Source organism: Artemia sp. Qi Xiang Cuo, chromosome 5 (assembly GCF_049724085.1).
Source record: "Artemia sp. Qi Xiang Cuo chromosome 5, ASM4972408v1, whole genome shotgun sequence".
Classification (NCBI taxonomy): Eukaryota; Metazoa; Arthropoda; class Branchiopoda; order Anostraca; family Artemiidae; genus Artemia; species Artemia sp. Qi Xiang Cuo.
This window is the reverse complement of record NC_142798.1, coordinates 16028641-16052671: the sequence shown is the minus strand read 5'-3', so window position 1 is coordinate 16052671 and position 24031 is coordinate 16028641. Positions and strand designations below refer to the sequence as shown.

Here is a 24031-nt window from a genome sequence, read left to right as displayed (position 1 = left end):
TATGTGGAAATAAGTGAAAAATACGGAAAAAAAGAAAGCACATAGGAACGAAAAGAGCAAAAAGAAAGGAAACAAAAATAAAGAAGAACACAGACAACGAGATAAATACACTTTTTTTTAAGTAGGACACTTTACTTATCGATCTTCACATTCCTAAGCAGCATAGACTATATACTGAATCAAAAAACATAATCAATCTGACAAATCATTTGTAGATATATATACAACCAATATTAGCATTCGTCATGTGTTACCCATGGGCCAATAATATCGTTTCTAGTTTGCAGCAATAGTCTGGCCCCGGATTGTTTCACTCGCGTGAACTTGGATATTTGCTGAGCTTTAAGATCACGTGCCTTGACCAAAAGCTCATTACGTAGGGCATTTAGTGAAGAAGGCAAATCAGTACTTATTCTCATACCGCTTCCTTTAAGTTTGCCTACATTGCCCAATAGCATTTGCAAGTCCAAATTATTCGCACAAAAAATAAGAACAGGCGATACTCCAGCTTGTTTGTTGTTTCTAACTGTAATGGGGCTAACACTCTTTATACGGTACACTTTTTTAAGAGGAATATCTTTTTCAATCTCTAATTTTTCTTCGAATAGAATCTCAATATTTTTAGTAAGAGATTGGCCTGATTTCTCTTTTGGCAGGCCATGAATAATTAAATTCAGCTGACGATCTTTAACTTCTAGTTCAAGCAACCTTTTTTTGAGTTTCACACGCTCAGCTTGATGGCTTTCAATAGAAGATCGTAGTTCAACTATTTCAGCATCTTTATCTGCTAAGCTTTGCCTAAGTGACTGTATGTCAGACATAACTGTATCGAGCTTGGAAGACACTCCAGCCTGGTGGGCTTTGATCGAAGATTGATCATTAGAAATTGAAATCAGGCGTTCCTTCAAGTCCTTAATTGCTTTTTCAAACGATGATTGGGTTACCGCCATTGTTAAGTAATTTTGCTATAATAGCTGCTCAGGAGAAAATCTAGCTTAGAAAAACATGAAACGAAGACTTACACGCAATCTAGGAATCTTTGGAATCTAGGAGGGTAGTCTACTGCCAACTTTTTTTCTGCGAATTTTGATTTAAAAAATAGTAGAAAATCCCCCTAAGTTGAGGGATTATTTAGCTGTTATGAACTGTTTGGGCAAAAACTGATACACAAGATGATTTTACGGGATTACTGTGGGGTAGTAAGTCGAAGGAGTTGTATGAAGGAAGAAAAAGAGTTGTTAAAAATTGGAAACTAAGAGTTGTCCAGAAGGAGGAATCATCCTTCCTCGAGAAAATGAAGCTGAGATTCAATAGGTATTTTGAGACAATAGGTATTGATGATTCAATAGGTATTTTAAGACAGCTTGACTGACATCAGCATTATTTTACAGTTGCTGTTTACCAAAAAATGCTGTTTGTATATGGCCTTCCCAATAGAAAGATGTCCTCTTTGCTAGAGATAAACTTCCTTCCCAATAGAAAAACGTCCTTTCGATAGAGAAAGACGTCCTTCGTTTCATAAGTTTTGTCAAATTTTACGAGTCTTATTCAAACTGTAATATTTCACTTATTACTAATTTAATTTCAATGACTTTACCCATCATACCCCTAGGCCTGTCGCCAATCGAATGTCCATTTTTTCAAGCACTTCGTATGCTTTATCATCGTTAGAACCTTCGCCAATCTGGATGAGGTAAAAAGACCTTCGTTGACTTTATCGAATTCTGGCACCCAATTTTTTTTTACCGATGGAAGTAACTGACTTTGCCTTACGTTGATTTAAACGCAGCGAACCAATTGGCGAATCAAATTTAATCTTTGATTAAATTGACTGAGTATTCAGTGAGCTATCACAGTTTGAAGAAGACTCATAAAATACGGCAAAACTTTTGAAACAATAAAAGAGAAAGACGTTCACAAGAGACTTTCCCTCTCTTGTATTATGGTGCTGAAAGTGAAATAGTTTTTTGTGAGAGTATTTGTCACCTGAGTATCTAAATTAGAACATAAAAATATGAAAATTATAGAGATGTTTGCTCAGGTACTTCAGAATGAAGGGGGGGGGGGCTTACGAGTCCCTGGTCGTATTAATTCCCGAAATTAATTCCCGAATACTTGTCCCACATAGTTTCTTGTATGTTCTCACGTAGTTTACAAATATCTTGTGTTTGTTTCCAAGTTGTGTTCTGTGTACTTGCCTGATATTGTAACGTTGTTACCTTGGATGAATAATGATACGTCGGGTAGTCCTTGAGCTCCATGGGCCGAAATCGTTTTGTCTCGCTCATCGCCACTACCTACTCATTAGAAAGATTAAAATATACTATACTTTATTAGAAGAACGAATGTCAATAAAATCCAGTAACATCCAAAGAGCGCGGACACCAGAAAACTCCTCCAACATCTACTAATGAGACATAGCCCCATTAACATCTTACTTCTTTGTTATTTGAAACATTGTGTATGCATAAAATGACTAGATATCGTTTATACTAGGTGCTTTATATATATTAAAAATCTAACTTACTTACTTAGGTCCAAACCATCCTCGTTGGCCGTTTTGTGGCCACTCCTTCTATCTCATGCGTAAGGCCTCTATACATTATTCTATCAGATGCAGTACGTGATAACTGGGCTAAATTCACATAGTCAAAATTGAAGTACATCATCCATCGCTTGCATGGTTTGCCTCCTGGACGGAGGCCATTCAGAGATCATCCAAGTGCGGTTTTCGGGAGGTGGCTCGACTTCAATTGCTTGACGTGGCCGAAATGATGCAGTTGCAGTCTCTTGATGTTACTTAGAATGGTTTCAGTCGAACGCAGCCTTTGGCGTACTTCCGTATTTTTGATACGGGCAGAATCATTTGATTCTGGCGATGCGACGGAGACATCTCATCTTGAAAGCTAGATGTTTTCTGTAAGATCGCATCATCATCATCATTCAAAATTGGTGGTTCGTCGATTAACCCGGACGCGATAGCAGATATTCGCACAATGCTAAGCCCTTTTTCATGATTTCAAGAGAAGTGGTTTCTTGGCTAAATAAGTTGTGGCGGTAAGCCTCTCCTCCCCACCACCTTGCAGAGGCCTTTGTCCATAAATCAGGATCCTCTGCCCTGCCACAGTTGTCCTCCTATAGAGGACCCTCCCGCGATGGTGTTCTGTTTCACCATACAATTTAACCCATTGCTGGGAAAAGATATGTAACGGACGGGGATGTCCACACACTGGTGGGCTCTGCTCAGTGTACATTTGAGGGGCCTTCTTCCTTCTCCACCTACATTATAACTCCCGGGCGAGGGTGCTCCAGCTTCTTTTATGAACCCCCAGGGAGTAGGTCCCCACTTGTCCGCGCCTCCTACCTAATTGAAGTACCCTATATATCTGTAGAGCCTTCCCCTATCTGCCACCTGGAGACGCGCTGAGTGGCTCGTGGGAGGCCCCTACTGCGAGGGGAGTGTAATTCAGCCTTTATGAAAATCATCCGTGCGACATGAGCCAAGAACCCAACATTAGTGAAATCTAGATTTAATGCTCTTCAAACTTATTTGAGAAATTTCTTGGGGTAGCTTAGAGTCAAGTCCCAGCTACCCTCATCCCCCAAAATATACTAGCTACGACCGCGGTAATGAGGGCTGTGATGTCTGGCTCTTAATGCACAAAAATAACTGAATTCTTAGAATAGTTGTAATACATATGAAACAAAAAAGAAAAAATAACAAATGAAAAATAAAATCAAATAGGCAAAACGAGAGTAGAGTCAGCCAGTGGAACAATATGAAACGAAAATAAGCAGGTATTTCGACAAGAACCCCCGCAAAGTCATCTTCAATGCTCAGAAAAAAAAACTCCTAAAATTTAGTGTGAAATCTGCTCTTGTGGGGTTTACTTGAAAAGGTTGGATTTTTTTATTTAAAGAAAAAATATTTTTTTTTAGCACTGAAAACGACTTGGCGGAGGTCCTTGTCGAAATATCTGCTTATTTTCGTTTCATATTGGCCCACTGGCTGATACTACTCTCGCTTTTCTCGCCTATTTGATTTTATTTTACCACGTTTTGTTTCATTTATTATTTTTTCTTATTCGCTTCATACGTCATTTAAAGCCAGTGTGGTCTTAGAATAGTCTTAATACATAGTCCGTAAGGGAGAAATAGAATGGTAGACGTCGCAGATTATGCTGGAACAAGGATTTCAAATGACGTAAAACGCACAATATATCTCATATTACTGTCTTTAAAATCTAGTTGAAACTTTAAATTCTAGCTCAAATTAAAGCCTAGCTTGACTTTATTTATTTCACTTTATTTATTAATTTGTGAGTATATCTGACATATAATGTTAAATTGTTTTCGAACGGGAGGTGGGGGCTAAAAAGGAATTGTGTCCCGGTGCAAGTTGAGCTGGCTACGCCACTGGCTGATAAATCTAGTTATAGGGAAGCAGCTTTAGCCAATTCACCTGCTTATGTCTCTTGAAATATTCCCATCTTTGTATTTCGCTGAATTGTAGTTTAAGCTAGTTTCCTTTAGTTTTTTTACTATTGTGTTCCTTAAAAGTTTTACCCAAGGCCTTTTTTCAATAGTACGATTTGAGTTACTGACTATAATTTTTGCAGTTATTAAAATCCCGAGACGCTTTCCGCCAAAATCGACCTCATGAGTTATCGAACCAGCAATGTGGTGTTATTGAAGGAGAATTTGCTGTTTGCATGACATTGGCGCATGCACTAGAGCTACTCACAACACATGGAATACGTCCATTTTACTTGTTCTTACAGAGTAATTATTTGTTGCTTTTCTCATTCTTTCCTGTTATTGATGATTCTTCTTATCTCTTCTGACATTTTTATTTTTTCCTACTTTAACGTTTTTCATTTTATATTCATAATTTTTGCATTATATATATATATATATATATATATATATATATATATATATATATATATATATATATATATATATATATATATATATATATATATAGATAAGGATAAATAAGAGAGGAGTATAAAAGACAGAGAATAGAAAAAGGAAAAAATTGTCTAAGTTTTTAATCATCCCCAGTCCTCTTGAAGCTTTGACTCTTATCATCTGAATATGCTGCTTGAATGTTAGATTTTTTTTCCAGAAGAAGTCCAAGGAATCGCACTTATCGGTCAGGTGGGCGGCATATAGGACCTCTTGAAGTAAAAAGCTCCATTACTGTAGGACAGTTCTTACCTATACGAGAAAAAAATAAGTAGGTGTGACTTTTTTACATTCATAGCTAAACGATTACTATCAAACCAATGGTAAACTTTCTCAGTTATCGTTTGTAACTTTAGTATAAGGGATTCTTCATCTGTAGCCAACGTACTGTCATGAGGGAATGCTAGTAATTCTTCATGTTTATAGGATGCAGCTATTGGTACGATTCGGGAATCATATTTATGAAGTCAGGTTTATGAACCCTAAAGACACCATCTACAAAATGTGAAATTTCTTATATTTCTTATAAAGTGAGTGAATATTCAGGTAATTATAAATTGCTGTACCCTCTACGCTTTAGGGTAACCCTGAGTATCCTATTAAAAGCGAACAGGAATAAAATTTTTTTTCATGTGAAATTAAAGAGGGGAATTGAAACTTAAAACCAAAAGGATTTATTCCGTATATGAGAGGTCCTGCCTCCTCTTCAATCCCCCGCGCTTTACGCTAAAGTTTTGATTTTTGTTCTAATTCCTTAGCGACGAGTGCTCAAACACAAAGAACCTTTGAATTGGTTTAAGAATTAATTTTGAAGCATTTTAGAACTTTAGCATAAAGAGCGTGTGGTTGCGGAGGGGGCAATCCCCCTCGCATATGGAACAATTATGGTTTGTTTTAAGTTTCGGGATCGGAATTCACTTTCTGTAAAAAAAAAACAACTTTTTTTTATATCTAATTTCAGGTTAAAATCGAATTTCATGGAACATTAGTACATGGATTTCGTGTCATCCAATGCAAAGACACGTCTTCGGTTTTCATCTCTTTAGATTTGTTTTGCGCTGGTAAAAATGTTTATAAAATGAATTTGTTTCTAACAAAGTTTAATCAAGTTCTTGAAAGTCTTCAAGTATTTATTATAAACCTTTTTAGTTTTCAGCATGGTCGTATCCAGGGTTTTTTTGGGGGTGGGGGTGGGGTGGGTTGAGTGGGTAAAAAAAAAAAAAAAATTAAAACACGTATCAAAAATTTGTTTTTTATTACATAAACGAAATACCGAAACAAATGGCTAAAAAACTGAAGTTGTTTCTCACCCATTCACACGAAAATTTTTTTGGTTTTTAAGTGGCACAAGCTAAAACAGCATATATTGTTTTACATATTTCTTTTTAGGGTACTCCTTTAGTATATCTGCTGTTTTGATATCTCAAACTCGAGACGCGTTGAACAAACCCGTTTTGACGGGATGATTTAACACGCGGCTGTAGAGAAATACAATGTATAGCTTAGTTTTGATTTCGTATACGATATTTAAAGTGTTGTTTTTTGGTGTTTTTTTTTTGGGGGGGGGAAGGTACCTAGGTTAGGTTACGTATTTAATATATGATATGCTTTGCATTTTTGTTACGTTTTTACAAGCGGACCCAATTTTTTTTTTGTTTGGGGGGGGGGAGGGGTAAATAATCCCTACCCTCAACGCCCTGAATACAGCCTAGGGTTTCAATATGCTTTTAGCAAGTAAACCTCGAAAATTTTGCTTTCAAACATATATACCAGTGAGAATTCACATAGTGATGGTGCTTGGTTGTTTTCACCTGACGAAATTTACCCTTTTCTGGCTTGTAATATGCGTAAAACAAACAGAATGGTTCACTCACTCAATTGTTACCAGTAAAAAAGCCGAACAAAAAACTTATTACAATTAGCAAAGATTAAAGTGTAAGAGGTGCTTAAAAATAGAAAATTAATGAGAGTTATGACGAATAATCATAAATATTTACTGAAGACAACCCAATAAAAAAAAAAAAAAAAAAAAAAATCATATAGATATTGGCACACGCAGGATAACTTTTAAACTCTCATTTTTCTTTTTTGACGGAATGGTAGGATTGTAAATATTACAGGGGTTTTGTTTAGGCTAATTCGTTTACGTTTATTTGGTTCTGTTTGTTTATACAAGCTGTGACTTAACTTCCCTCTTTTCTGCTTTGTTGTTCTTATTGTCTTTTTTATTCTTCTTCCTATATTCTTATTCTTATTTAGTTTTATTTGTTATTATTTTATATGTGCTTATTTTCTTATTTAGTTATTTTTTCCTAATTTTTATAGATAGAGAATCCAAATGGATATCCACTTTTGTGAAATTATTTGTTGTTTTTCTCTTTTTAATTTATAACACAAATGTACCCTGGGACAGTCAAATTATACTCTGTGTCGTGTATGTTATGTAATCAAATAAAAAAAACAAGTTTTTTTCAACTGAAAGTAAGGAACGACGTTAAAACTTAAAACGAACAGAAATTATTCCGTATATGAAAGGGGCTGTCCCCTCCTCAACGCCTCGCTCTTTACGCTAAAGTTTTGAGTTTGAGAAAGTCAAACTTTAGCGTAAAGAGCTTGTTTTCTAGAGTTTCGGTCACCATTGAGCCGTGTCGCTCCTTACTTACAGTTTATTACCACGAACTGTTTGATATACCAGTGGGCCAGCCAAATTACTGCGGCTTTTAGGTATTCCTGAAGTTATTACGTGTCTTCGTGTATATGTCTGATCAATTTTTTTTTTGTCTATTTTGTTTTCGGTTAATCGCTCATAAAGTATATTAAACTAAAAAAAAGAATTTCTCAGGATATAAGCAAGACGATGAGCATTCAAAATGGTTTTTGGAATAATAAACTTGAAAATTTTGTTTAACCAAAATGTAAAAATTATAAAATACCATCGCCCCTATTGTAATGTTAAATAAAATAAAAATAAAATGATTTTTTTCCAATCAAAGTGAAGAGCAGCGTTATTATTTACTTTCCTAGACTATCTACAAAACGAGAGGCTTTCAAAAATGAAAAGGTATCAAATTTATTCGCTTTTCCAGACTATCTACAAAACGAGATGCCATCGAAATGAAAGATAACAAATTAATTTGCTTTTCTAGACTATCTAAAAAATGAGAGGCTTTCAAAAATGAAAGGTATCAAATTAATTTGCTTTTCCAGACTTACAAAACGAGCGGCCATCGGAATGAAAGCTAAAAAATTAATTTGCTTTTCTAGACTATCAACAAAACGAGAGGTTCTCAAAAATGAAAGGTATCAAATTAACTTGCTTTTATAGACTACCTACAAAACGTAGGCCTTCAAAAATGAAAGGTATCAAATTAATTTGCTTTTTCAGACTATCTACAAAACGAGAGACCATCAAAATGAAAGCTAACAAATTAATTTGCTTTTCTAGACTATCAACGAAACGAGAGGCCTTCAAAAATGAAAACTAACAAGTTAATTTGCTTTTCTAGACTACCTACAAAACGAAAGGCCTTCAAAAATGAAATCTGAGCTGCTCCAACATGCTGACTTTGCAGCTCTTCTTAATGAGTTGGAAACAAAATTTGGCTCAAATGATCTCCGCTTATCTCAAAGAAACCCTGGCCAAGAATTTGTTATTGGTCATCCAAAACTAGAGAAACTTCGTGAAGTGGTTTTAGAGCATTTTACAAAGATGAAGGCAAAGAATGAACCTACAAGAGTAATGATTTTTGCACAGGTGAGGTGCTTCCAGTCCTCCTAAATAAAGCACTTGGATTCAAGTAACCGTCTGAAGGTATCATAGGCAGCGCGCTAGCGCTTCCTAAGTAAAGAACGATGCGGGCACAATGTGTTGTTTTTTGATTTTTTCTCCATACCCGGGCACTTCGTATCGAAGGAGTTGTCGTAGAAACTTCGAAAAGTGCTCATTCTATTGGAAATGGGAGTGGCTAGTGCCCTTTTTAATAGTCGAAAGTGATTGGAACTTCAAAAGGGCTCATTCGATTGGAAATCGGAGTGGCTAGTGCCCTTTTTAATAGTCGAAAGTGATTGGAGGGCAACTAGCCCCCCCACGCACATCATTCCCCCAAATACATCCAGTCAAAATTTTGAGATAGCCATTTTGTTCAGCGTTGTTGATTTCCTGATAGAAAATATGTTTTTGAGGAGGACACTCCCCCACAACCCTCAGGGCAAGGGTTTTAAGTTATGCCCTGGGGCATATAAGGTTTTTATAGAAGGCGTTCTCGTAGAAACTTCAAAACCGGCTCATTCGTTTGGAAATTCAAAGGGCTAGTACCCTTTTTAATAGTCGAAAGTGATTGGAGGGGAACTAGCCCCCCCACGCCCATCTTCCCCCCCCCACGCCCTAGTGCCCTTTTTAATATTCGAAAGTGATTGGAGGGCAACTAGCCCCCCCCCCCTGCCCATCATTCCCCTAAAAACATTCAATCAAAATTGTGAGATAACCATTTTGTTCAGCGTTGTTGATTTCAAGATAGAAAATATGTTTTTTAGGAGGACACCCTCCACAACCCTCAGGGCATGGTGTATATGCTATGCCCTGGGGGCATATAAGTTTTTTAATGAATTCGTTGTCGTAGAAACTTCAAAAAAGGCTCATTTAATTGGAAATTCAAAGGGCTAGTGCCTGTTATAATGTGTGAAAATGATTGTAGGGCAACTAGCCCCTCCACACCCATAGTTCCCCCACACATCCACTAAACATTGTGAGGTCGCCATTTTGTCCAGCTTAATTGATTTCAAGAGAGAAAATGTGTTTTTGAGGAGGACACTCCCCCACAACCCTCAGGGCAAGGGTTTTAAGTTATGCCCTGGGGGAATGTAAGGTTTTTATAGAAGGCATTGTCGTAGAAACTTCAAAAAAGGCTCATTCGATTGGAAATTCAAAGGGCTAGTGCCGTTTTTAATAGTACAAAGGGATTGGAGGGCAACTAGCCTCCCCCCTCCCCACGCCCATCTTGCCCCCAGAGACATACAATAAAAATTGTGAGATGGCCAATTTGTTCACCGTAGTTGATTTCCAGATAGTAAATAGGTTTTTGAGGAGGATACTCCCCCACAACCCTCAGGGCAAGGGTTGTAAGTTATGCCCTGGGGGCATATAAAGCTTTTATAGAAGGCGTTGTCGTAGAAAATTCAAAACAGGCTCATTCGATTGGAAATTCAAAGGGCTAGTGCCCTTTTTAATATTCGAAAGTGATTGGAGGGCAACTAGCCCCCCCCCCCCACGCCCATCATTCCTCCAAACACATCCAATCAAAATTTTGAGATAGGCATATTGTCAACGTAGCTGATTATCAGATAGAAAATATCTTCTTGTGGAGGACACTCCCCCACAACCCTCGGGGTCAAGGGTTTTAAGTTATGCCCTGGGGGCATATAAGGTTTTTATAGAAGACGTTGACGTAGAAACTTCAAAACAGGCTCATTCGATTGGAAATTCAAATGGCATTTGCCCTTTTTAATAGTTGAAAGTGATTGGAGAGCAACTAGCCCCCACCACGCCCATCATTCCCCCAAACACATCCAAACAAAAGTTTGAGAGAACCATTTTTTTCAGCGTAGTTGATTTCCAAATAGAAAATGTTTTTTTTAGGAGGACACTCCCCAACAACCCTCAGGGCAAGGGTTTTAAGTTATGCCCTGTGGGCATATAAGGATTTATAGGAAGGCGCTGTCGTAGAAACTTCAAAGCAGGCTCATTACATTGGAAATTCAAAGGGCTAGTTCCCTTCTTAATAATTGAAAGTGATTGGAGGGGAACTAGCCCCTCCCCCACGCCCATCATTCCCCCAAACACATCCAATCAAAATTTTGATATAGCCATTTTGTTCAGTGTAGTTGATTTCCAGATAGAAAATATGTTTTTTAGAAGGACACTCCCCAACTACCTTCAGGGCAAGGGTTTATGTTTTGTCCTGGGGTATATAAGGCTTTTATAGAAGGCGTTGTCATAGAAACTTCAAAAGGGGCTCATTTGATTGGAAATTCAAAGGGCTAGTGCTGTTTTTGATAGTCGACACTAATTGGAGGGTAACTAGCCCCCCCTCCACGTCCATCATTCACCCAAACACATCCAATCAAAATTTTTAGATAGCCATTTTTTTTAGCGTAGGCTAGTTGATTTTCAGATAGAAAATATGTTTTTGAGAAGGACACTTCCCCACAACTCACAAGGCAAGGGTTTTAAGTTATGCCCTGGGTACATATAAGCTTTTTATAGAAGTTGGTGTCGTAGACACTTCAAAAAAGGCTAATTCGATTGGAAATTCAAAGGCTAGTGCCCTTTTTAATAGTCGAAAGTGATAAGTAATATTTTTTGTTGTTGTTGTTGTTTAGACCAGGGCACTCTGTATCGAAGGAGTTGTCGTGGGAACTTTGAAAGGGGCTCATTCGAATGAAAATAGAAAGGGTTGATGCCCTTTTTAATAGTCGAAAGTGATTGGAGGGTAACTAATCCCCCTTCCACTCCCACCCTTCCATTGACCCATTATGTTTAAAAACTAAATGTTGCCTTAAGATTAAATCAAAATGCATTGTGATAATGCTAATTCCCAATAAGGCATCTCAGTAGTATCCCAAGAACGACTGAGTGTATTATGCTCAAACTTTCGAGGCTACTTCTGCTCTTAAAATTTAACCAAACCAAAATAGTTTAAGTGTATCCAAGCTATCAAAGAAAGTAAACAGATTTGTTAGCGAATGGTATCAAGTTTTCCATTTCAGGTCAACTAGAGGAGGTATGAAACTAAGTTAAACAGTACTATTTGTGTCCAGATTTTTAAAATGGTGTATGTTGTTAAAACCTGCTGAAAATTTTCCAGCATACAAATAACAGGCCAAACTACAAAGTCTTAAAAAACGAAAAGATTTAAAATGTTATTTTCTTTTTCCCTGAAAAGACTATGTCAATATAAAACGAACAGAAATTAATTAAAAAAACTTTTTCCACAAAATAAGTTTTTCAAAGAAAAGTAAAGAACTCTATTAAACAAAAATGAGCAAAAATAAAATCAAATAATCTACCAAGCTCGAAACTACCACAAATCAGCATCGATAAATAAATGAAACCCAAAACGAGCAGAAATTACAATAAATAATCGAGTCAAACTCAAAACGAGCAGAAATTAACATAAGTTGGGCGCAAAACCCCTATGCCTTCCCAAGGCCAGAACAAAATTTGCGCTTTACTGAAAAAATACAAATGAATGTGAATTGTCAGTTTAATATACATATACTGATATTTAGTAATCAAAATTTTAAAATTATTTGATTTATTAAAGTTATAAAAGTAAAAACATTTATGTTTTTTTCAGTAAAGTGCAAATTTTGACAACTCCTTCGATACGAAGTGCCCTGTTCTAAACCGAAAAAAAAGAAAAAATAATAATACTTTGTACCCACATCGATGTTTACTATAAAAATGTCAAGCTGTCCTAAAACTTTCGACAATTAAAAAAGGCACTAGGCCTTTTCATTTCCAATCAAATGAGCCCGTTTTGAATCTGTTCGACAACCCTTTCTATAAGCACCTTATATGCCCCAAGGGCATAAATTACAACCCCTGCCCTGAGGGCTGTGAGGGGGTTGTCATCCTCAATGACCTAATTTCTAGAACTTTCAACAATCTTGAACAAAATGGCTATCTTAAATTTTCATTTGATGGGTTTTGGGAAATGGTGGGCGTGAGATGGGCGTTAGTTGTTCTCCAGTCACTATCAACTATTAAAAACGGCACTAGACCTTTTAATTTCCAATCGAATGAGCCCTTTTGAAGTTTCTACGACAACGCTTTCAATAAAAACCTTATATGCTCCCAGGGCATAACTTACAGCCCTTGCCCTGAGGGCTGGGGGGTTGTCATCCTCAAAGACCAAATTTCCAGAACTTTTAACTACGTTGAAGTAAATTGCTATCTCAAAGTTTTGATTGGATGTGTTTGGGGAAATGTTGGGCGTGAGAGGAGGGTTATTTGTCCTTTAATCACTTCCAACTATTAAAAAGGGTACAAACCCTTTCAATTTCCAATCGAATGACCCCTTTTTGAATTTTCTACGACAACGCTTTCTATAATAAAAAAAAAACCTTGTATACCCCAAGGGCATAACTTACAACCCTTGCCCTGAGGGCTGTGGGGGGATTGTCATTCCAAAAGACATAATTTTCTGACCTTTCAACTACTTTGAATAAAATGGCTAACTTTAATTTTTGATTTGATGTGTTTGGATAAATGGTGGGCGTGGAAGGGGTGTTAGTTGCCTTCCAATCACTTTCGACTGTTAAAACGGTCACTAGCCATTTGAATTCCCAATCAAATGAGCCCTTTTTGAAGTTTCTGCGACAACGATTTCTATGAAAAACCTTATATGCCCCCAGGGAATAACTTACAACCCTTGCCCATAGGGCTGTGGGGGGGGGGTCAACCTCAAAGACCTAATCTCCAGAACTTTCAATTACTCTGAACAAAATGACCATCTCAAAATTTGGATTGGATGTGTTTGGGGAAATGGTGGGCGTGAGAGGGTGGTTAGTTGCCCTCCAATCACTTTTGACTATTAAAAAGGGCACTAGCCCTTTGAATTTTCAATCGAATGAGCCTTTTCTCAAGTTTCTATGACAAAGCTTTCAATAACAACCTTATATGCCCCAGGGCATAACTTACAACCCTTACCCTGAGGGCTGTTGGGGGATTGTCATTCCAAAAGATATAACTTTCGGACCTTTCAACTACTTTGAATAAAATGGCTACCTTTAAATTTTGATTTGATGTGTTTGGATAAATGGTGGGCGTGGAAGGGGGTGTTAGTTGCCTTCCAATCACTTTCGACTGTTAAAACGGTCACTAGCCATTTGAATTCCCAATCAAATGAGCCCTTTTTGAAGTTTCTACGACAACAATTTCTATGAAAAACCTTATATGCCCCCAGGGAATAACTTACAACCCTTGCCCATAGGGCTGTGGGGGGGGGGGTCAACCTTAAAGACCTAATCTCCAGAACTTTCAATTACTCTGAACAAAATGACCATCTCAAAATTTGGATTGGATGTGTTTGGGGAAATGGTGGGCGTGAGAGGGTGGTTAGTTGCCCTCCAATCACTTTCGACTATTAAAAAAGGCACTAGCCCTTTGAATTTTCAATCGAATGAGCCTTTTTTCAAGTTTCTATGACAAAGCTTTCATTAAAAACCTTATGTGCCCCAGGGCATAACTTACAACCCTTACCCTGAGGGCTGTGGGGGGATTGTCATTCCAAAAGATATAACTTTCGGACCTTTCAACTACTTTGAATAAAATGGCTACCTTTAAATTTTGATTTGATGTGTTTGGATAAATGGTGGGCGTGGAAGGGGTGTTAGTTGCCTTCCAATCACTTTTGACTGTTAAAACGGTCACTAGCCATTTGAATTTCCAATCAAATGAGCCCTTTTTTAAGTTTCTGCGACAACGATTTCTATGAAAAACCTTATATGTCCCCAGGGACTAACTTACAACCCTTGCCCATAGGGCTGTGGGGGGGGGGGTCATCCTTAAAGACCTATTTCCAGAACTTTCAATTACTCTGAACAAAATGACCATCTCAAAATTTGCATTGGATGTGTTTGGGGAAATGGTGGGTGTGAGAGGGCGGTTAGTTGTCCTTAAATCATTTTCGACTATTAAAAAGGGCACTAGCCCTTTGAATTTTCAATCGAATGAGCCTTTTTTCAAGTTTCTATGACAAAGCTTTCAATAAAAACCTTATGTGCCCCAGGGCATAACTTACAACCCTTACCCTTAGGGCTGTGGGGGGATTGTCATTCCAAAAGATATAATTTCCGGACCTTCCAACTACTTTGAATAAAATGGCTACCTTTCAATTTTGATTTGATGTGTTTGGATAAATGGTGGGCGTGGAAGGGGTGTTAGTTGCCTTCCAATCACTTTCGACTGTTAAAACGGTCACTAGCCATTTGAATTTCCAATCAAATGAGCCATTTTTGAAGTTTCTACGACGACGATTTCTATGAAAAACCTTATATGCCCTCAGGGAATAACACAACCCTTGCCCATAGGGCTTTGGTGGGGGAGGGGTCATCCTTAAAGACCTAATTTCCAGAACTTTCAATGACTCTGAACAGAATGACTATCTCAAAATTTGGATTGGATGTGTTTGGAGAACTGGTGGGCGTGAGAGGGTGGTTAGTTGCCCTTCAGTCATTTCTGACTATTAAAAAAGGCACTAGCCCATTGAATTTTCAATCGAATGAGCTTTTTTTCAAGTTTCTATGACAACGCTTTCTATAAAAACCTTATATGCCTACAGGGCATAACTTACAACCCTTGCCCTGAAGGCTGTGGGGGAGTGTCCTCCTCAAAAACATAATTTCTATCTGGAAATCAACTACGCTTAACAAAATCGCTATCTCAAAATTTTGATTGGATGTGTATTTGGAAATGGTGGTTGTGGAAGGGGTGTTAGTTGCCTTCCAATCACTTTCGACTATTAAAAAGGGCACAAGGCACTCCAATTTCCAATCGAATGAGCCCTTTTCGAAGTTTCTACGACACCTGCTTCGATACAAAGTGCCCTGGTCTAAGACAACAAAAAAAAATTAACTCACTTAGCTAGCAACCTAGTAAGAGACGATCACGCCTCATAGTAAAAACTAAAGTAACCCATAACTCCTGAAAATAGATTCAGATCAAAACAAGAAGTGCACTATTAGAACCGCCTTGTCCGAAACCTATATATAGGAAACTTATCGTCCCTTGGCTTGAATAACAAGGAAAATATATTGGCTTGAAAATAAAAAAAAATTGGCTGTAACCACGATATTCTCCACAGACGGCATCTTTATTTCTTTCCGTTTGATTTTTCTCCTCAGCTAGCTGGGCACTGGAAAATCATAGAGAGCTGTATAATGGCTCATTTTAAAGACAATTGCTACATCTAGTGCCTTTTGTAATTAACGATAAAATATTTTTTAAAATAGAAATGATTTTGACAAAAAAACTGCATTTTCATGTATAAGCTTGATGAATGACGTTATAATCGTATATAGGTTATAAACTTTTATGACGTAAATAAGTGAATGCAATATTTATGCACGTTCATCTCTCGACAGGATAATTTTATTTTATTTTAGTTCTAAGTTCAGGGTCGCTAAATTTATTAGGTAAACTGCATAAATATTTATGGTGTCTGAGCAATAATTTTAATTTTTTAATTAAAATTAGAAAAATACCTGGAAATTTTAAAATTAGTTTTATTTTTTGTTAGTTTTCATCATAAGGAATATCAAACAGTTCGTGGTAACGAACTGTAAGTAAGGAGCGACCCGGCTCAATGGTAACCGAAACTCTAAAAACCTAAATGTCGATACCAATAGATGCGTAAGAAGAATAGAATTTTATTTTTGACTTTAAAAATATAAGTCTTATCAAGTGTGATTTTACAAGTAAAAAATTAAGCACCTTAAGAAATATTGATTATTTTTGAAAAAAGGGGGAAAGACATTCTAACTACTATGTAACATAGTTAATAAGCACAACTTCCTATTCATCGTACACAAGAACACCGCTGCACAAGTTTTACGCTATTATATGAAAAAAAGTGGAACTTTGCATTTTTTGTAAGAAAAATGATCGCGGAGTCATGTTTATTTGTTTGTTTTTTGTTGTGTTCTTTTCCCCAGAGGCAATAATATTGATCCATTGATCCGAGAATATTTTAACAGGGCTCATTGAAAAAGAAATTGAAATTTCTATTGGTCTTTTCGAGTGACCAAAAAAATTGATGGCAACTTGGCCCTCTTCCACTCTATCTGTTTTCTCAAAGTCAACCAATAAAAATTTTTAGACTGCCATTTGGTTTAGAATAGTTAAAAATCTGATAAATATGTCTTTTACGATTACCTAATCCCCCACAGTTCCCAGGGGAAGGGCTGCAACTTTGCCCATTGCTTGCATATTGTATTGGTTATTGGGAAGTATACATGTACCATTGAAGAAATATTTGTAGTAATAGAAAAGGTTTGCTCGTGGCGATAGAGATTTCTCCTATTGTGCCACTTATAGCGCTGGAGATTGTGTCAACTAGGCTAGCGCCTCTCTCAATTAATGAGAGAAAATTGAATATGTAGACATACAAATGTGGCTTCTTTTTTCTTGAGCTATCTGGAGATCAGATTCCTTTGGGAGCATTTACCTTGGAGACTGGCGAACTAATTACCTATTATCGGACTAGATTCAGACATATAGGAGAAACAAACACATATAAAAAGACAATAGATTTATTGAACTTACATGCTTAGTTGTACAGCAACGGGTCACTTCAATGACAATAATGGTGACCGAGATTATTTGCGGTACTAACCATCTTAAGTCTCAATTCATATTAAAATTAAAAAAACACATTTACCCCAATCCCAAACGCAGTTCTTTCGTCCTGCGCTCTAGGGACTGCCTGCCATTGGCTCACGTGCACCAAGGACGTGAATCCTCGTCCAATAATCTCTTAAAGATTTTTCAGATGATTCAGGAGTTCACACAGTTTTTTGTCTTTTAAACTTCCTTGGAAATATTATGCATTGCATTTTTTTTGCTACAATTATCTTAGCGAAATTCGAACGACTAGCGCCGTTGTCTGACTGAAGCTAGAAATGCAATTTCTCTTTTTGCTGATTAAGGACTTTTCATTTTTGCAACTAGATTTAGCTTAATTATAAGAAATCGGAATTATCTTTAGAAGGGAACTTTATTTTGGTATTTTAAATACATCACACATTACTGATGGTACATATCACCCTTCCCATGAAATAATGACGTCCCGTCATTAGTAACTGCCTATTAGGAGTTTTAAATTTTTTTTTTTTTTTTTTTTTTCTACATCTAAAACTGATTAATTTTACTTTTCCAATAAGGTTGGGACTATTATAATTTTAAATTATTTTTTTTTGATTTTGCTGTCTATATTACGTACTACATACTATCTACACAACGTTAAATGAATAACATGATAATATTACACCTAATTCTACTTGTGGTACATACATGAATGATTTATAACATACAATATTTGGTTCAACACATTCACTGATGATAATAAAACACTTTCACTATTGGGATTTTTGAAATCCCAACGTTAATAGGAAGTAACACATGTAGCTTCACATCTATTCATCACCTTTCGTGTCCTTAGTGTACTACACCCTTCTGTCGTAAATTACTCTCCTTCACTCCTTTTGTCCTGGCATAAATTTCGAAGCACTTACGTTATGGTTTCTTCATGGAACAGTTCGAGTCTAGTTGTCTTTACACGGTAAGTTTTCCCTAATAGTCAACTGGGAAATAACCGTTAAATATCGTTCTAATAGTCAACTGAGAAATGATTCTTCCCACTATAGGTGTTGGTTTTTTTCTTCTCAGCATATCATTTTTTTAGGATTTTTGGGGCACATAGAGAATGTATTCTTGCGTAAAATTGTTCATTTGTGCCTTTTGAAACGGGTTGTCGTCATATTATGGTGACTCTTTTAATATATTGTATTTAAGTTCAACTTCGAACCTCTTTAACTATCATCTGACTTCAAATATCGTTTATCTTGTACTGCTCGATGGGGTTTTCAGAGTTAAACTTCAAATTGTTTCTAACTTCAGTTTAAAATATCTTCAAATGTCTTTAAGTATCTTTCAACTTAGAATATAGTTAAATATCGTTTGTCTTGTACTTCTAGATGGTGTTCTCAGAGTTAAAGTTCAAATTGTCTTTAATTTCTTCTTCAAATATCTTCAAATGTCTTTAAGTGTCATTTATCTTCAAATATCATTTAATATCGTTTAGCTTCAAATATCATCACTATACTGTCAAATTATTCTGGGGTCCATAGTGAGTATCAGCAGCGATATCTACGTATTTATATCTTGTACTGACCGATGGGTTTCTCAGCTTTTATGCGATTATATAGTTCTTTAAAGCACTTTATACTGAGGTTCAAGTATAGTGTTACCTGATACGTAATATGGTTCATAGTCGAAGAAACGACGATCGAAGGCAACTGTTGTTTTCGCAGACGAAGCTGGGATGAAATTGCCTTGAGTCTTGGTGAGTACTCTGCACTGGTTGAGATGTGATTAAAATTGATGCTACTTGTTCGTATCTGTACTGTGTAGCTTATTGTAATACTCAATGGACAAAGTGTTCATTTACTTTCCTGCAATAGAAACAACGCACCAGACTGACATGTTCTTTGAAGTAAATACACATACAATAATTCACTAATTAATTGGGTTATAATTTCTTAGCTATGAGACAGAATTAAATAAATACACTAATGTTAGCACTCACAATGAAAATCTAAAACAGAAATGTCTTCAATTTGTTTGGATAACGAAAATATCGATATTAAATAAACATAATTTACCCTACATTATTAAGTTTGAGGTCTACTTTAACAATATTTTTCATGCCTTCATTGTTCACGCAAGTCCGTGCTATTTAAGAAACGCCTGTGCAGCGTCATAACCGCACGGTTTTACGCACACGATACTACAATGGGGGAACAAGACATAACAAGGACGAGTGGAGACCTCTCTACCCACTAGTTTTCTGATGTCTTCCCTATTTCTTGGCTTAGACGTTCTTATGGGGCTCCGGGTTTAACGGCTGAAATGCCGAGGTTCTTAGTCTCAGGATTTTTCCGTAATTGCAAGTCAACATTGGTGCATCGAATTCGCCTTTCGAATAAGGTCATTAGATGCAGGATTTCCAAGCTTGCCCGCGTAGATTCCAGTTGATGCTCGGCAAAGAATATAAGCGTAATGAAGAACTGACATCAATATCTTTTTAGAAGGCTATTGTTTGAGCAAATCCTTCAGCATTAAATAAATAAATATTATATTAAAGTCTTATTAGAATCCGTTAAGCGAGAAACACCTTCAAGTTAATGGGGAATTCCTTGTGGGTTTTACTTAGTCGCCATTGGACATACACAGGGTTTCAGTTCATGTTTCTTAATTGATCAAATGGTTTTAAAATTTTCCATATTATTACTGAGATATAATTCCACATCCACAATTCTACATATAAACGTACCAATAGGTTGTTTGGTTATAGTTACCAATAGTTGGCTATTGGTACATATATTACTCGAGTAAGAAACACATGAATGAGCAATGTGTAGGCCTAAAGTGATTATAATCTGCACTACGATAAAATATTTAATCTAATTAGACGCGTCTGTACTGGTAGTTTTTTTTTTTTGATTTTATAAATATGTCAGATATAATGTTATAGCCAACTTATTCGCATATTTTAAAAAAAAAAATTATTTTAAAAATAACCGACGCTTCGAAATAGTCTTGTTTAATTAAGCTAATAAAAAAAAATTAGCTCTATCAAAATATACTGAAAACTGGCTGAAATTTGTACGGGTATAATGGGGTTGAATAAATATAGGTTTCAAGAGGAAATCTTTTTGGTAGTCACTATATCATAATTGGATAATTTAATATACATGTTTCTCAAATAAATGTAAAATGAACTAAAAAAAAAGGGGACACAGGAAAAAAAATTGAAAAAAATAAATGAAGGTTACTAAATGAAGCCCAATTTTTTCAAGTTAAACATAAACCTTAGTCTAACTTAAGTTATCAGGTTCTAAATAGTTTATTGAGATAATTAAATTTTTATTAATAACTTATTGAGAAATTATATTTTAATAAATAATTAAAGTAAAAAATTGAGTACGAATTGATTATTATAATAGTTAAATAAGAATTTGACTGATATTTTAAGAAAGAAAAATTAACAAAACGGCAAGTAAAAAGGATCATTAAACACTAAAAACCTAAAAATAGAGAAGAACACGATTCAGATCAAGCTCTAGCTAGGAATAGTGTCATGCTATGCTAGCTATGTTTGCTAGCTAGCTATGACTTTTGATAGCTCAGTTTGCTAGATATGAATTTTTAAGTCAATTTAGGCATATTTGATTTTCTTTTGATTAATTTTATTAAGAGTTAAAAATTTTTTTTTTTTTTTCAAATATTAAATTGGAAGGCAGTTTCAGTAGGGATTCTAAATATTATAAAACTCTTACGACCGTTGTAGAGAGGAGATTTCGCCTTGTCTTAATCCATGTATAAGACCATTAGTAAAGATATCACCGTCATCACCTTGCAGTATTATTATTGTTAGAAACTAAATGATAAGTAAAAAATTTTTTTTTTGTTTTTGATGACATTTATTTCTGTTTGGAACTGGGTCGATTTTTAATAGAAAAGCAGAGGAGGCCTGAGTATGGATATATAAGATATAAAGTGAATGACTTTCGAAAATATTTAACAAAAATTATAGCACAAGATATGTAACAGATAAAACAATGAAATTAAAGAACATTTTTGTCACAGAACTATAGAACGGTGATCTCTCTGTTATTGTATACGTCATAGATTTAAGCTAATGAAATTTAATTTTTCGTCAAGGAGCTAAAGACATAAGTTCCTTTGTTTCTCTTTGAAACTAATGGTTAACATAGCTGTAAGACAGCATACGTACTAGATATTATATAATGAAATTAAAAAGCTTTTCTCTTTTTTTTCTCGGAGCTATAAGAAAGTAAACTCTCTGTTTCTCTAACAAATTATTCTGATCCAAAAACGAAAACTTAGCTAATTTGCAGAAGTTTCCATTGAACTGTTAATTATTGCTTCGATTACTATTTGTTTTCGTTAAAACAAGAATATCTAGTATTTGAATGATTGAAAGTTGTTCTGTATTGCGGTTATGTAAAAAAAAATCTACAAAAAACACACCATGGCCTTTTTGTACGACTCGGGATTACCCACCCACGTGGTCCAACACGTGGTTGCGTCTTTAATAGTCCCATATCTTCCTAGTCTTGGTCGTTTTATGTTCCAACAATTCTATTATCCTTTGAAAGGGCATAGAAATAACACTAACAAAAATAAGACATCCAAAACTTAATCAAATCCTTAGTAACATAGACTAATTTAGTCTAAGGTGCGCGAAGTATAGCAATCAAGGATGCTTGTTGTAACAAAACATTGAACGTAGATTTAATTAAACTGAAGTACTAAGGTATGTCTTATGTCTAGCTACAAAAATAAAACCTACATATGCTCATCCTCTCTCGCTCTTAAATAAATAGAACAAAATAAAAAGAAAATTGACATTTTCAAATAAGCAGTTTTTAAGAACAATAGACAGACTTTTGACGACCTTTCTTAATTGTGTTGAATGGTATCTGTTTATAAAAAAAGCATTAAGTTAAGTCTGATATTTGCCATCATTACAAATAACCCATAAAATTAATAAGCGCAAATAACGCGGATATTTATCCACTAGGGGACCTAACGTGTGCGAGGGGAGTCGACCCCAGCAATACAAATGACACTCGACCCAAAAAAAATATATTCATGTATTTTTAATTATTCTTTGTAAACAAGCATGAACACTGGCTTGTTTTACATCTACATGGCTCTGAAGCAGCCATGGTTCAAAATTCAAATTTTCTTGTTCACTCATTTTGCGGAGCTACTTCAGAATTTGAATTTTTTTCTATCACCATTATTCAGATGAAGGTCATCTGTGTAGGTAAAGGAGACCCTTTTAAGACCTATACCCCTGCCTCCATTTTTCTGTGATTAACGGTTTCTTTCGCCGAATTTCTCGCCTTATGCAGAGTTCCAGTCACAGCTGGGTAACAACTCTTCTTTTTTTGCTTCCTTCGGCGACTTTTGCTAAGCTTCCTAGGAGGTGTGCTTATGCCGCTGCCGCCAATGTTCGTAGTGCTAGCTACCGCTGGCACCATTTATTGGGGTGTATGTGCGGGGTCACCATTTTTAAAGGCAAAAAATGACGCAAAAGATTGCTATGCCACTTACTCGAATGGCGCAAAAAGATTGCTATGCCACTTACTCGAATGACGCAAAAAGATTGCTATGCCACTTACTCGAATGGGAGAAGACCTTGTCGGCCTTAATGTTAGTGAGATTCCCGCTCTTACCCCAACGGTTTTGCAAATATCGGGTTTGGTACTACCCTATTTACAGTATACCCTGTCCCAGGGTCTGGTAACGCGATCGAGTGGTCAAATGGCCACTTTCTAAAGCCAAATATACCCGCCTTAGGTTACGGCTAGAAAATTTCTACTCTCTCCTTGGAGGTAATAACCCTCCCTGTCAATATAATAATGACGGTGCCTTGTAGCTCTATTCCTACCCTACCTGGGTTACGGAAAATACTACACAGTTTGTAGAAAATACTCTACTTGTATTCTTCCAAAAGGGTCACAAATGTAATTAAAGAAACGAAAATAGGTCACTTATCTGAAAGGAAAAGAAACGGGGGTGGAATATAACAGACCCCATTTGCTACTATTATGCCTAAAATTCTTCTGTTTCTATCAACGTTTCATCGGTCCAGCTAGATTTTGTTTTTCTTTCTTTTATTTTATTCTTTCAATTCACGGTACAAACAGTTTATTATTTAGTAATATACGGCACTACTTCATTGCATTTATTACTAACACTAAAAAAAATTACTAATTATACACTTGCTTCTACTTGTTAAAAACTGAATACTATTTTTTTTTTTTCATTTTACAATTCTTAGTTGAGCCTTTTCTCTATTTTTTCTATTGTACCCAACTCTTTGAGGGGATACAAATTTATTTCCACTAGCCAAAGTTAAAGCAAAGTTGCTTGAAGTTTTTGCTGGTTCGAGCGACGTTAAAAGCGAAGTCCATTTACCTTCCTCTTTTGACAAAGCCATTTCTGTTTCAATATACCATTTTTTATTTAGTCGACTCGACCCAGTTTTCTCAACTTCCACCAGTTAAAACTTAAAGAAAATAAAAATATAGTATATATGTATTGGGGGAGGCTATTATCTCCTATGAAATATAAGGGGTTTCCTATCGTAGCCTAGCGGTTATAGGCCTAATCACTTTATTTATATGTCTGTATCTCTCCAACAATTAAATTTGAATTACACAGTTTAAATAGCCTAACTAGTTC

General features: G+C 35.9%; 1 protein-coding gene across 3 annotated transcripts in view; it reads left to right on the top strand.

The window, feature by feature from the left end:
- The window catches only part of LOC148951858 (Fanconi anemia group M protein-like), a 125728-nt gene that overhangs the window by 74656 nt on the left and 27041 nt on the right, over window positions 1–24031 (top strand). For all 3 annotated transcript variants that reach the window (XM_089089366.1, XM_089089365.1, XM_089089367.1), the window contains 2 exons: window positions 4620–4782; window positions 8478–8725. In XM_089089366.1, coding sequence (XP_088945492.1) covers window positions 4620–4782; window positions 8478–8725 — 411 coding nt within the window. The remainder of the gene's footprint in view (window positions 1–4619; window positions 4783–8477; window positions 8726–24031) is intronic.